At 36.8% G+C, this 14,508-nt stretch overlaps 1 protein-coding gene across 1 annotated transcript; it reads left to right on the forward strand.

Moving 5' to 3' along the window:
• Nucleotides 1-1,840: 1,840 nt before the first annotated feature.
• Nucleotides 1,841-14,009, forward strand: LOC120516004 (fucolectin-like). Its single transcript, XM_039737430.1, is given in 5 exon segments — nt 1,841-1,967; nt 7,538-7,611; nt 10,456-10,596; nt 10,599-10,752; nt 13,358-14,009. Coding segments are annotated over 4 exon segments (561 nt in total). The 5' UTR covers nt 1,841-1,967; nt 7,538; the 3' UTR covers nt 13,551-14,009.
• Nucleotides 14,010-14,508: the final 499 nt, after the last annotated feature.

Below are 14,508 nucleotides of genomic sequence, written 5' to 3' on the forward strand. Positions count from 1 at the left end.
AAAAATGAGGGTCACCTTCCTGAGAAAAGGAATGACTAATGAGAAGGTAAAGGACAGGAGCTTCAACCACAGCAGCCACCCCTTCCTGCACATCTCTACTTGAAAGCATCAAAGATTATGGATAGATAAAAGGAAAACCTCATTTTATTGGCGAGCCAATTCTTAAATGATTACATTTGGTTTTCGACTTTTAACTAATGATGCTTTTGTTTTTTCAAATACTTGGTTAGTGTTTCAAACTTAGGTGAAAGTAGAACTGACTGAATGAGTGGACCTTGACATTTGATTTGTTTAGGGGGATTAGACAAACCATAAAAATAAACATAAGCTTACTGCTTCATATTTACATCAAACATCGAAATTGTCTGTAATATAAATTTACCATATAGACTAAATCTCATTTACATTACCATGTTTAAAACTTTGAAATTACAAAGGAGTACACAAGTATCATTAAAAAATATTATAATAATATGACGTTACTATGATAATATCATATTATTATTTGATATAAAATATTATCATATTATATAAATGACATGACATGAGGGGTTCAACATCACAGCTGGAATTGCTCATCAATTCAGTGCTGAACAGGGCAAGAATTTGTCTGAACATACAGAGTCTTGTTGTCTGAGAGAATTGGGATTGACGGCCCACTCCATAGTGATCAAGCCTCTCACAAGCAAGAAGAAGGAAAAAGCTAGTCTAGCCTTTGCTGTGGAGCATGTTGTGAGGACTAAGAAGAATTGGTCCAAAGTTCATTTCGGTGACAAAATCAACTTTAATTTAGTTGGTTCAGGAGGGAAGCATGTTCAGTGTTAAAGTGAGGAAAGTCTGAATCCAAATTGTGTGAAGAAGTTAGTAAAGTTTGGAGGAGGAAGCATCATGATGTGGGAGATGTTCTCAGAAGAAGGAGTCGCATCGCACCTCTCATACAGCTACATGGCAAGGTGAATGGTAATGTGTTTCAGAACCTCCTTTAGCAACCTGCAATTTCATCCCTGCAAGTATCACCCAATCAGCCAAACATTTTTAAGTATGACAATGCTCCTTGCCATATTGCAAAATGGGTGAAGCGATATTTAGAAGCGGAAAATATCAAAGTGATATAATGGCCAGCTCAGAGTCCTAATCTGAACCAGACTGAAAATTTCTGGAAGTTAATTGGCAGCAAAGTTATGGTAAAGAAACTTGTTATAGTTACCAAATTGTGGAAAAAGCTGGAAGACAAGTAAAACAAAATCAAGCCAGAGAAGTGCAAGAAATTGGTCATGTCCTGTGGATACAGATGTGCCATTTTGAAAACAAGGGCATCTATACTTCTACTAAATTTTAAAAGCTGTCATCATCAAAAAGCATTACAAAATGAATTTGCAGGCTTCTTTTGCAAAACAGTAGTAACAGTTCCCTAATTCTGATCACTGCAGTTTTCCAAAATTAAATTGTTTTTGATAAATGACTTTAATTGCCTTATTTATTTTTTAAAACATCCTAATAGAACAGTAATTATACCTACAGCTACTATGACTTTCAAATTTGAGCAGTGACAGTTACCAGTACTTGAAAGAAGCTATTGTTCTCTAATTTTCGCTAGTGTACATCTGTCTTGTAGTCACTAAACACTATTACTTATCTCATTCCCTATGATGGCACAACAGTAGGCATGAATTTCACAGCAATACGTTTTATTATACTGAGGCATAATTGGATTTCTTGGAATTGCTTATCATTACATGATAGCAGATATTTACAAAACCTCCTTCAGATTAAATATCTAAAGTAAACAAGGTCTTGGATGGACTAAAGACCAACAACTTTGGCAGCTTTCCAAATTTCATGATTCAAGACTGCTTTATAAACAAGATCTCTTCAGACTACATTTCATCTCTTCTGTCTTCCTCCTGAAGATCTGTTCTGACTGGCAGCGGAGAATGAACTACTTTTAATAGACAATAGATATCAATGTGAGTATAACATGTTTTCTTTTCTACGCTGTTTCTGTTTGTTAGATTTAGGTTCCTTTCAATAAAAAGTAAGTCAAATATTTAACTTTAATTATAACCAGACATCTGCTAATATCCTGTAGAATGCGGTAGATAGATAGATAGATAGATAGATAGATAGATAGATAGATAGATAGATAGATAGATAGATAGATAGATAGATAGATAGATAGATAGATTTTTCCCATGGAAAAATTTGGCTACTTATATAATTAAATAGATAGATAAAATATATGTATGAAAACACACTATAATCTGAACATACACCTAAAAGACTACAAAGGAAGAAAATTTAAAAGAAAGAAAACATCTGCCTTGCCAGTCACAGTCACAGTGAGAAATTATGCAGGCATATTGCTGTTAGTACATTGTATAAAGGAGCCTTAGTAGCATTTCCTGATGCATTTCTGCTGAATAATTCTTTAGCTGAAAGTCCCTCAGTTTTAGTGTGTTAGAGAGAGGATGTGCAGCATTGCCCTCAATGACATTCAGTTTTGTTTTAACGCTTTGCTCCTACCTTGAGGTGGTCCAGAGTCCCATAACTGAGTCTGCCATTTTAATTAGATTGTTTATTCGACTGGCCTCTCTTGAAGTGCTGTTACGAGCCCAGCACACCACAGCATACAAAATTGCAATGATCATCACAGAGTTATAGAAGATGTGAAGGATGTCTTGAATCACGTTAAAGGAACGCAGTCTCCTAATAGATCCCTTAGAGGCTATTTGGTGCTGCAAAACTCAATAACCAGTTCCCTGGTTATGTGGATGTTAAGTTGTAGACAATTCATTCTGCACCAAGAAACAAAGTTCTCCACCTGACTCCTATACTCCATCTCATCCCCTTCTCAATACATCCCATAAGTGCACAATCATCTTAGACTTTCTGCAAGTGACATGACCTGGTGTTATATTTATAGTTAAAGGTGTACAGAGTGAAGAGAAAGGGAGGCAGAACTTTGCTTTTGTGGTGATAAAGTGTTTTATTCACATATGAATCAGAGACACATTTGTATCTCTGAGCTTACCCCTTAACCGAGATGGCTGCATGGTATTGAAAGCATTGGGGAAATCAAAAATATAATCCTCACAGTGCTGCCAGTTTTGTCCAGGTGACAATAAGCCTTGTGGAGCACATAGATAATTGCATCCTCCAATCCAATCTTTGTTCGACAGGCAAACTGCAATGGTTCCAGGTGGTCAACCACAATATAGTTCAGGACCAGCCTATCAAAGGTGTTCATGATGTAAGACATAAGTGCCAATGGTTTTTAGTCATTTGTTGGAAAATGAACAGTATGAACAATGTATGAAAATTAACAGTTTTCCAGTGCATAGGCACTTTCTGGAACCTTAGGGACAGACTGAACTGGTGACAGATGTTACAGCAAACTTGAGCAGCACAGGCAGCAAGGACTAACTCGATCTGGTCATCTGGCCATCTAATAACAGGTTTGAAACTGAAATAGGATTAATCAGATTGTGGTCAGATCTGCCCAACAGTTCCAGTCATTTACTCTTAAAAGCATATTTCAGATTTGAACAGAGCAGTTTCAGCTGGAACAAGACACAAACAAGTGAAAAATTGCCCTTTGTTCCTTCAAAAGTTATATGATTGAAGTCACCACATTATAACTGTAGGGTCAGAATGAGTCATCATTAAATTGTTGGTGACAGAGTGAATCATTTCCATTGCTGATTCCTCATTTGCAGAGGTATGAATATAAATATTAATAAAGATTATGCAATTTATCTACATGGGCAAATAATGTAGACATGTTCCAGCAGCCAAATTTCCAATAGGTGACTTACAGACTATAATTTTAACTGTAATATGCTCCCTTTAACACCATTCCTCATTCACATAGATGACCAAGCCTCCTGTCTTTTTTCCACACCGCACTGGGTTTCTATCTGCTTGAATAAGATAAAATCTGTCCAGCATTAAAACAATGTCAGGTACATCAGGTTTAAGCCAGTTCTCCATAAAATACAAAATGCCACAGTACTTGTCTGCACCATGGCCTGCTGTAAGAGCAGACGGTTCATCCATCTTATTCAACAAAGATTGAAGATTTCCCATTACAGTGAATGATAGACCAGTTCTAAAAACATTTCACCTTGCATATACTTTTGTTGCAGCATGTCGCCCTCTCCATCTTTGGACAAACAACTTCTGTGCAAAAGTGAAACTGAGCAGCTTAGTTGTCTGATAACAGGAGTATTTAATACAACCCACTTTTACCTTTTCAGTGTCTCTTTGCATTTCCAGGTGTTGCAGAAATATGCAACCAATGGGCCCTGAAGTGCAGTCAAGAAAGCTGGTGCTCAGGTTTGGATGTACTGCAGAATTTGTCATTAAATTTAAAATCCATTTAAAATTCAGATATCTGATTTCTATTAGCTAGTATCAGTGACATGCCAAATACGGAGGAATATTTCAGACAAAATGAAATAAAATACACAAATAAATAAAAGTTCTGTGAAATGTGAGCATAAATAAATAACTGTGTCATGAAATGAGAGCCTAAATAAATAAATATGTCATGAAATGAGAGCATAAATAAATAAATGTGTCATGAAATATGTTTTTTGTTGCTTATTTATTTATTTATTTATTTCATTTTGTCCGTAACATTCCTCCAAACCATCATGAAATACGACTTGAAATAAAACTGTCACTTTCACTCGTCAAAGTTGAGAGGGTGGGCTCTAACACATCCTCTAGTTATTGATAAGTGAATCGATAGCACAAGAATTAATTAGAAAAATGCTTACTACTGCCGATGAAATGGATTCTGCCGAAGTTACTACGAATTTCAGAGAGAGAATTAAAGATTTATCGGAAGAAATTACAATGTTGGCGGTTCTTTTAGACTCAAAGCAGCGCCAACTAATATTCAAAATAAAAAAGGCCAATTTCAAATCCATAAAGCCGTGTCACTCTCCATGGGCGCAATTGCACGACCGCGGAGAGTTAATGAGGTAGTTGGAGCAAGTCGCACCTGCACGTGCAGGTCCGATCGTTCTCAATTGTTTTATTGCCTTCCTGAGGCGTGTGATTAAGGCCCATGGAGACAGGAGTGTATATATACGGGTCAGCACAAAAAAGAAGGGTGAATCAAAGAAAAGGAGAAAAAGACATGAGGTTAAAAGACATGAAAGGCAGGCTTGGGAACAACGATCTGGTTCTTGCAGTGAAGCTGTGACTGTTTAGCAGCGAACAGGAGCCCCGCATGACTAAAAAGTCTCTCACAGGCTGCAAGATGCAGGAAGTTTGTGCGTAGTCATGTGACTGCATGGCTACATCTGATTGGTAAAACAGTCATGCAGTAGATCCACTGGCAACTTCTCTCTTGCAAAAATATAGTTTAATGTATAAATGGAAAAAAGTAAAGAGTGAGTGTTGCCCAATGTAGCGGAGTAAGAGTAGCGTTTCTTCTTCACAGATATATTCAAGTAAAAGTAAAAAGTATGGTGCATTAAAATTACTCTTAGAAGTACATTTTTTAAAAAAAGTTACTCAAGTAAATGTAACAGAGTAAATGTAACTCGTTACTACCCACCTCTGCATTTGATCCAATGTGTTTAGTGTCAAATGAAATATTAGTTGAGTTGTTCATTTGATTTAATTTTCTGTTCATGTCACTGTACATTTATTTGTGTGCATAATAAAATTATATGACATAATATACTTGAGACTAAATTATTATACAGAACAATCTGTTGCACTGTACTGTATTGTGTTCCTTCAGTATTATTAAAGTGTAATTTACACAGAAGTACTGCATGAACCATTCCATACTGATTTTGTTAGAGAACTTTTTCACTTTTGACTAACAGACAAGTATGCACTGTAGCTCCTCTAGAAATAACTTCCCTCTCATTTCTTTCTGCTGCTGCATATCCTTTAAACTTCATGTTTCCACAACACCTGAAATCTTACAAATCTGCTGTTTACTTTATTTGCATACAAACAAAAAGATTTATAAAGACATTCATGTTATTATGTATTATCGTGTTATTTTGCCCAGAAAATCAACAATATATTGAGACTGAAGATGACTGAATAGACTCTGGGCTGCCTTACTTTGCTAGTACTCAAAGAATTTCTCTTACTCTCTGATGCCACCTAGTGAGCAGGATTACACTGAACTGTACTTTGCACATTCCTGGGTCCTTTTTGCATTTTCAGTGCTGTACCTGCAACACAGCAATCTGAAAGCAGAGCCAAGAGGCAAAATGAAAAGTACATATTAATAGAGTCTACACTCTCAAAGCTAAAGAGTATTTTTCATAGTTGTACCATATGGTAAGTGTATTTGGTTCCCAAATGAACTATCAACATAAAGGTTCCAGAACAAACCTTTGTTTATTTGGGCTCCATAATTATACATAAATTGATAACAGATTTGTGAAATACAAATTGGTTCCTGATTTTAAAAGGAATCTTGCTGCATACAATAACACAGGGTAAGTTCAGGTTTTCTTGATCTGTTAGTATTCTGCTAGGAAGCATATTAGACATTAAAGATTTGCTAACTAGTGATCTTCAAAGGAACATCAATAAAAGAATTTAAAAGCAATCTTCTTGCTTGTCATTGTGGTTAAGTATCTTCTTTTGCTATTCTGTGTCATTTGTCATCGTATAATTGCCTTCTGCAATTTGCTTGAAGTTCAGCAGATGTCGATGATGTTCTTTTCCTTTTTGCCATTGTGCTGGTTATCACTTGATTGTGCAATCTCTTGCTGTAAACATATGACCACTGGTCACCTTGTTGTCTTTTAGTTATATTCAATGTTTGATGACCAATAAACACAAAACTTACACTTTATTATGAATTCTGAACCTGTATGTACCGAGTCCTGGAAGATTATCAATAAATGGGGCTTGCAGGGAACTTGTTTTTTTCACAATAAACTTTGATGTCTACAAAGTTGCCATTTTTTTTAAATTTTCAGAACATATGAAGCTATATTCAGAACTACTTCTTGCTTGTGTATGTGCTTCAGTATCTTGTCTGCTTATTTTTTCTTGTTTTTCCTCACTTAATCACCTTTTGCGATGTGCTTCACACTAAGTTGATGTCGCTGCTCTTTTTTTTCTTTCTGCTACTGTGGTGGTTGTCATTTGGTTTATCAATCATTATGCTGTAAACATACAACCACATTACCCTCCTTTATGGCCACCAAGTTGCTGCTACATACAATTTTATATTCAGGATTCTTTCTTGTTCATGTGTTTCACCATCTTGTTTTCTTATTCTTTCTTGTTCTTTGTCACATAATCGCCTTCAGTGATGTGCTTGCTGTTAAGCTAATGTTGTGGCTCTTATTTTTCTTTCTGCCATAATGGTGCTTATCATTTGGTTTCTCAATCACTTTGCCATTATTGTCAAGACTGTAGTGTAAACATTACAGTAAAGTAAATAAATAGCAGGGCAACAGATTCATTAAATTGTTACTACACAAAAAATACCTTAAACTGGCAATAATTTTGTAAAGACATCTTTTCCTGGGTCTTTTTTTTTCAGAATGGCACTGGCCCATTTGGCTCTGCTGACTGGACTCCTGCTCCTTTGTCAGGCTCAAGACTACTGTGGTGAAGGTAATCACAGGCAAATACATTTTAGAGGTTGCATGGATGCACTTTACTGTCTCTAAGTGTGGATTTAATTGATAGTTATCCTACTTTAATGGCCCAAAAACACTCTTTGTCTAATCTCTGGTCTGCTTTCTCAGACTTTGCTTTTGAATGCACTTAGTTGTTCTTCATCGTGAGTTTGTATGTTTACATTTATTTGCCTAGCAAATGCTTTTATCCTTAGCGACTTACAAAAAGGTAAAAATAATCAAGTAAACATCAATCTTGGGAACTGCTTGAAAACAAGTGTTACTAGACAAGGCTACAAAATTGATCACCTCAACTGAAAAGCACAGAAAAGAATATAAGATAACTACAGTCCTAGGTTACAAAACCTAATAGATAATATCAGTTAGATGAAAATTCACCAACAAGACAGCATTAAGAATTCCGAATGGTGGTGGTGGATTACAAATGAAAAGAATCTGGACTTCTATGTAAAAGTGGCAATACCAGATGCCATTTATCAATAGATATGAAAGATTCAGAAGGAACAAAGGACCTCACAAGTGTCTATTTAACATAGGTGCTGACCCATTGACCATTTTGTAGGCAAGCATCCACGGTTTGACCTTAATATCTGCTTCTATAAGAAGACAATGTAGCGATTTGAAAAGAGGAGAGACTTGTGCCAGCCTCATCTGGCTGAACACCAGCTGTGCTACTACATCTTTAATCATCTGCAGTGGCTTGGCAGCACATGCTGGTATTGGTGCCAGCAGGGAGTTGCAGTAGTCCAGATGTGACAAGACCAAAGCCTGGACCAGGAGTTTTACTGAATACTCTGTCAGATATGGTCTGACATTGCCGATAGTGTATAGAGTGAATCTACAAGATTGAGAGACCATAGCAACATGATAACTTAAGGGTTGCTAGAGGCATGTTCCTAGAAGTAATGTGGTCATCAACACCACAGTATTTAAGATGGTTACCTGTCGTCCAAGTTTGTGGAAAATTAGTGAGAGAGTGTCTATACTTTTTCAGAGCTAACACTCTAAGATTGTTTTTTGGTTAACGTTTTAGTAATTACAAAAAAATAGGCTTGAATTGCTATTTTTTGATCCCTGTTAATATTTTTTTGGCTAACTTTACATTTCATTGTCCTTTCCTTCCAAGATTCCTCTGCACTTCTCTGTGTAGTGGCAGAACAACATTCTCAGTCTGAAATGCAGCTTTTATACCAGTATGCTCGATTAAGTGATTCACAATTTAAAATTCACTGGATTACTCTAATGAATGTCTTTTAAAAATTTTGAAAATCTGGATTTAGTCCCCATGTAGCAGTCTTTGCTCTAGACTAAAGGGGTTTATTTCTGTTAGTATGCACTTGCTTAGATGTAGCAAAATAATCCAAACAAGACTTTAGATTACAAGAAGGAAGAGGTAGAGAATTGGTGAGAATTAAGTTGTCTGAAATAAGACAGAAGGTTTGTGGCATTGAGAAGGCTGGTAAAGATATAGAATAAAGAAAGAAAAGGTGAAGGGCAGAAAAAATTGATCTTACCTCGAAAGATTTCACCTTAAGTCTTGAGAAGAGAATGAAAGCTTCCAGAGTGGAAGATTTGTTTGAGGGTCCTACACTCCTATCACTTGCATTAAATATGCACTTCAGTGCAAGATGTAAAGCAAATGTTTAATTTTACTTCACATGACTTTTTCAAGTTTTGAAAGATTTTAATATAAGATTTTAATCCCTATCCAAATAATGAATTTACCAGTAATGGCGTACTGCACGATATCGTGCAGTGAATACACTTGACTTGAGCATTCCTATAGCTTTCATCCTCTTTCTCTGTTTAGCATTCATTTGCTCAGAGGTTGATGCGCTTGCTGTTTCCTGAGCAGCTCTTCTTTTCTCCACCCTAGCGGCCCGCTGCTTCTCTTCTTTCATCGGCACCTTTTCGCGTAAAAACTGATAAAGTTAGATTTTGTGTTGCAATTACTTAGTACATTTTCTTTAATTTTCACTTAAGTCTGCCTCAAGAATGATTAGCGAAGGCGGTAGGGAATGAGAACAGTGCCCATACGCATGCGCCGCACGGCCTCCCTGCTGCGTGCTGCCGAGAGTTGATTCTATAGGGTGGTCCAGATCTGATTATGCAATTTTCATTACGCTATAACTTATTAATTTTATTACATAGAAAATCACCTGAAAAATTCCGGACCATCGAGAAGTGTGTGAACTGACGACATAAAGAATCGTCTTCGAGCTGAACTGGAATCGTCCCCGCATAAATTAAAGATGATCTGGATCTTCATAATTAGATCTGGACCACCCTGTACAATAAAATAAAATAAAAATAAAAAGAGTAATAAAAATCATCAGTCCGAAAGCGAATATTAGACGTCACGAAGTATATGTAGGCGGAGTGGTGGTTCTGAGGCTAGGGATCTGCACTATGAATTCGGAAGGTTGCTGGTTCTAATCGCATAAATGCAAAAAGGGACTCTGCTCTGTTGGGCCCTTGAGCAAGAACCTTAACCTGCAATTACTGAGCGCTTTGAGTAGTGAGAAAAGCGCTATATAAATGCAAAAAAAATTAATTTGAAGTCAAGTGCGAGCTACAGGTTATTTAAAATCCTGGACAGACAAACGAACAACCACGGTAGCGTATTATATGAGAAGATACATCATTCTATTCTTGACACTTACAAAATTCATCTTATCTTTAAAGAAAGATGAAGTCTCACTTTGCACCAGTAAAATGGAGAGGAATGTTCCCATACATTTCTTAACTGCTATTTTCTTTCTTGCTGGAGTATTCTTACTTTTCACTTTTTTCTCTCTTCTCTTTCTCTAACTCACAGTTGAAAATGTAGCTCTTCGAGGCACCGCCACCCAGTCACAGATGCATCCTGGGCATTGGGGTACCTTTTCATATGCTGCTAATGCTATTGATGGAAACCGGAACCCAAACTGTGTTCATGGCTCCTGTTCTCACACAAACAACATGACTCTCCTTGGTGGCGTGTGGACCTCCTAGAAAAATATAAAGTCCATCAGGTGGTCATTACTGGCCGAAGTGACTGCTGCGCAGAACGAATCAATGGAGCTGAGATCCGAATTGGAAACTCTTTGGAGAATGAGGGTAACAGCAACCCAAGGTAATTTAGTACAAGGAACTGATAAAACTAAACAGTCAACAGAAATATTATGGTGAATTCAATGTAGTAAGTATTGTTTCTTTCTATATTAGGGTAAGGTAAATTATTTTAACTACAAACTCCAAAATGGTGGAATCTGTACATCAATACACATAAAGAGTACAACCGATTTTCAAGGCAATGGAAACCACAGATACTGACGCATTGATCCAATGGAAAAAACAGTTTCCGATTCTGGTGGACACTATTCATTACATACTTTTGCTACCTGTTACCACAAACACATAATTTTGTGTGTACTGAAAATCAGCTAAGCTCATCACAGTCCATTTGTGCTTCGGAGTACCTGGCAAAATGTTTTCAGTAGCACAACACTTCGCTCCCATCATTGAAATTTTATAAATTTATCTGAAAAACAGCCTAAACCATTAAGGACACATGGAACATTATCAGAATTTGGAAACTTATTAACACAACAGAATCTGCAAGAATGAAATTATTAAACCATCTTGCCAAAGTTGAGAAGTAGGTACCTGGGCCCCTGCACTGAAAATGGAAAGAGGGAGGACACTATTCCGGCTCAAGTGGGAAGAGTGGGCAGTACTCACAGAGTTGTGTGTAGTGAGTGGGCAGGGGTCAGACCAGACGCCAGCTTGAGTCCTGTCCTGGACGTCCCCTCCCTTACTAGGGAAACACCAGCAGGGTGAGCCAGGGTCTGACAGATGTGTTGGCCCACCACTCTTGTCCCTCAAGCCTTGGTAATGAAACTTCTACAGGTTCACCTATGGAAACCGTGTTATAACTTTTATTTCCTCTATTCTCAGTCATCTTCTTAGCGTTCTGCGTAAGGCAGCTTGTTCAAAGGGCAGGGACTTGATCAGTACAAACCAATAACCCACACTAACTGGGAACTCCTCATTCATGTGGAACAATTGCAAGGCCCCATCCCCATCATGAATAAAACTCAACGACTTACCCACACCTCTCAGCATTTAATAGACAATCTCAATCTTAAGTGTCACAGCTGTGCAATTGGACTCTCAGAATGCTTTTTCTACTGCGCATAGATGTGAATAGGTGCAAGTTGACTACAAAATGCATTACACTTTAACAGAAGTGGATAAATGAATCTGTGGGAATGGAATCTTCAGATAGTGAGAATTTGTTGTTTTTTATTGTTTTTTTCCAAGTTGTCTCTGCAATGTACGGTATTTTCAGAAATTATTATATTTCTGGTAGGAACATCTTAGGCTTCAATCAAATGTTCTTTTAATTCTACATTTTGAACATTATTAATTTTTATTTTTTATTCTCTTTATTTTATACCAGGACCTTAAAAGGGTTACCCTCTAAAGCTACAACAATTCTGCAAAGATGAGTGCGCTCGCCAGCCACTTTGTGTGTCTGCTGCTTATATTGTGACAAGGGAGGCTGAACACACCCCAAGGAGATGGGGTCACTCCTCCGAAACCCCTTCTTAAATGGTGATACAATCGGAAACAAACAGGTTGTTTTTACCTCCTCTTTGCTTGATCAGCTGCTGGCTTGCTGCTGCTGCTGCCATTCCGCAAGACCTGCATCTCGTGCAGCACTTCGAATATTTAAAAGCCTTCACAGCAACTGTCCTACTCTTTGTGTTTTATTTCCGGCCCTGGGCGTGGTTAAATCTTTTGGCACAAAGTTCCGTCTCACGAGACGTGAGTTCTTGATATTTTTTAGTTTATAATTTAAAAATGGAATAAGAATCTGAAAATCTAACAACATCACATTAAAGTTCGATACATTCTGAAAAGAATGATACCAAACATATATATGTAGGTTTTAAAATCAGCCTGATTTAAAGCGTGACATAAAAACGTCACCATTGCACTTTTAGGCTTAGAATTTTATATACTGTATATAGAGTAGATTATCACATTAACCATTTTGTCCTTTTGTTTTTCTGTGAATTCTGAATAATGTGTGATTGCTAGGCTTGTGATTCACATGTCATGTGATCTGTAGCATCAAGGCAGCCACGATGTAAAATATGTTAGCATGTACAATAGCAGTATGTTTCCAAACTTTAACACCACTTATTGTTACTATGAGGTTTTAAGGGATATCCTCTGGTTAAACCTTTGCTTTGTTTTTTGTCTTGGAATTCTAGTTGGCACTTTGATTTTGATAATTAATCCTGTAACTTCACATGTAATAGATCCCTACTTGTTTTTTGACTGCTTCTACTCTCTTTTGAGCAAATCATTACATGTTTCTGCTGTACTCTTTTAAAAAAATTCTGTTTGTTTGGGCAACATTGTCAATCCAAAAGGAACATTATACTTTCTGAAGTTTCTAGCACTAGTAAAACATGTGAACCCATGTCCCTAAAACAAAAGGCTAATAAAATCCAAGTTCTGTCATTGTCAATACTGAAACCAGTAAGCATCGCAATTCTGCATTGAATTAGACAGCCTGTCCATGACCGTAGCTTGCAGATGCAATTACTTACCCTCAAAGAACCTATTAATAAAAAGGCACAGCTTCTTTATAATGTTCACATTACAAATAATAGCATATAAAATACAAAAATAAAATGCTTTAACTTATCTTCTTGTTTTTTCAGATGTGCAACTATAACTTCGATTCCAGCCGGGGTTTCATTCAGCTACAACTGCCACGAGATGGAGGGTCGCTATGTCAATGTGTATATTCCAAAAAGAAAAGCTATTCTGGCCCTTTCTGAAGTAGAGGTTTATGCTGTCCCAGTGAAGCCACGCTGCAAATCATATGCAAAAAATACTAATGTCCACCCATAGAGCATAGCAATCTGAAAATTAGAAAAACAGATACTTATTTGTAAGAAACAGATACTATGGCAGAACTCTGTTTAATTAAGGTACAGTAAAAATCCAGAAGCAAGAAGTCAAGAATGTAAACATCATTAGCCCACAACATTTTCACTTTGTATACTGTTGCTTTTGTTAAGTTTCTTTTGAGAGGAGGTCTTTCATTTTGGAATGCACATGGGGGCATTTTTGTCGTCATGTATGTTATGTACTGGAGGACAGAAAAGCATATTTTGGGTGAAAAAGGAGAAGGACAACTAAAAGACAAGATTGATAGATTTTGAGTACTTTTTCATATAAAAATAACTTCAACATTTCCCCATCGTTTCAGTCAGATTTTCTTTTTCAGCTTTGCTGTACCACATATTCTCCTTTTTGTGTCTGAATGTCATATAGTTGAAATAAAATAACCTTTGATTTCAGCCTTAAGTATACAGTACAATTCATTGTGTTGATTGAACTGAAAACATGTGAGCTTTACATTCTTGTATCTTTCAATTAAAAATGAAAAATTAAACATAGGCTTATATTACTCTGTAACTATTTAGTCAATAATTATAATTTGAACTATTTAAAGCAGATCTGCAATGTACACATGGCAATACTACTACTTCTGAGAAGTCCAGATACCATACTGGGATTCAAAGAACACTAGGGGAAGTGGATAATGGATATCCCAAAACAGAGTTCTTATGAATGATGCTATGTTAAGTGAAGTGCTGAGAAATATTATTCAATATGCCCTATTTGTCAGAATCCATAGATCTGAGATGAATATTTTAAAAAAGCAGTGCATAGAAGTACAAGTCAAGTCAAGTTGAGTAACATGCACTGGTACAGTGCATTGCTGCACCCACTACACGATGAAAGAACTCGGGATCCCGGTTTGGCAACCCCCAGGCAGTCACACAGTCCAGTCCCACCCTCC

The sequence above is a fragment of the Polypterus senegalus genome, chromosome 15 (genome assembly GCF_016835505.1).
Source record: "Polypterus senegalus isolate Bchr_013 chromosome 15, ASM1683550v1, whole genome shotgun sequence".
NCBI classification, from domain to species: Eukaryota; Metazoa; Chordata; class Cladistia; order Polypteriformes; family Polypteridae; genus Polypterus; species Polypterus senegalus.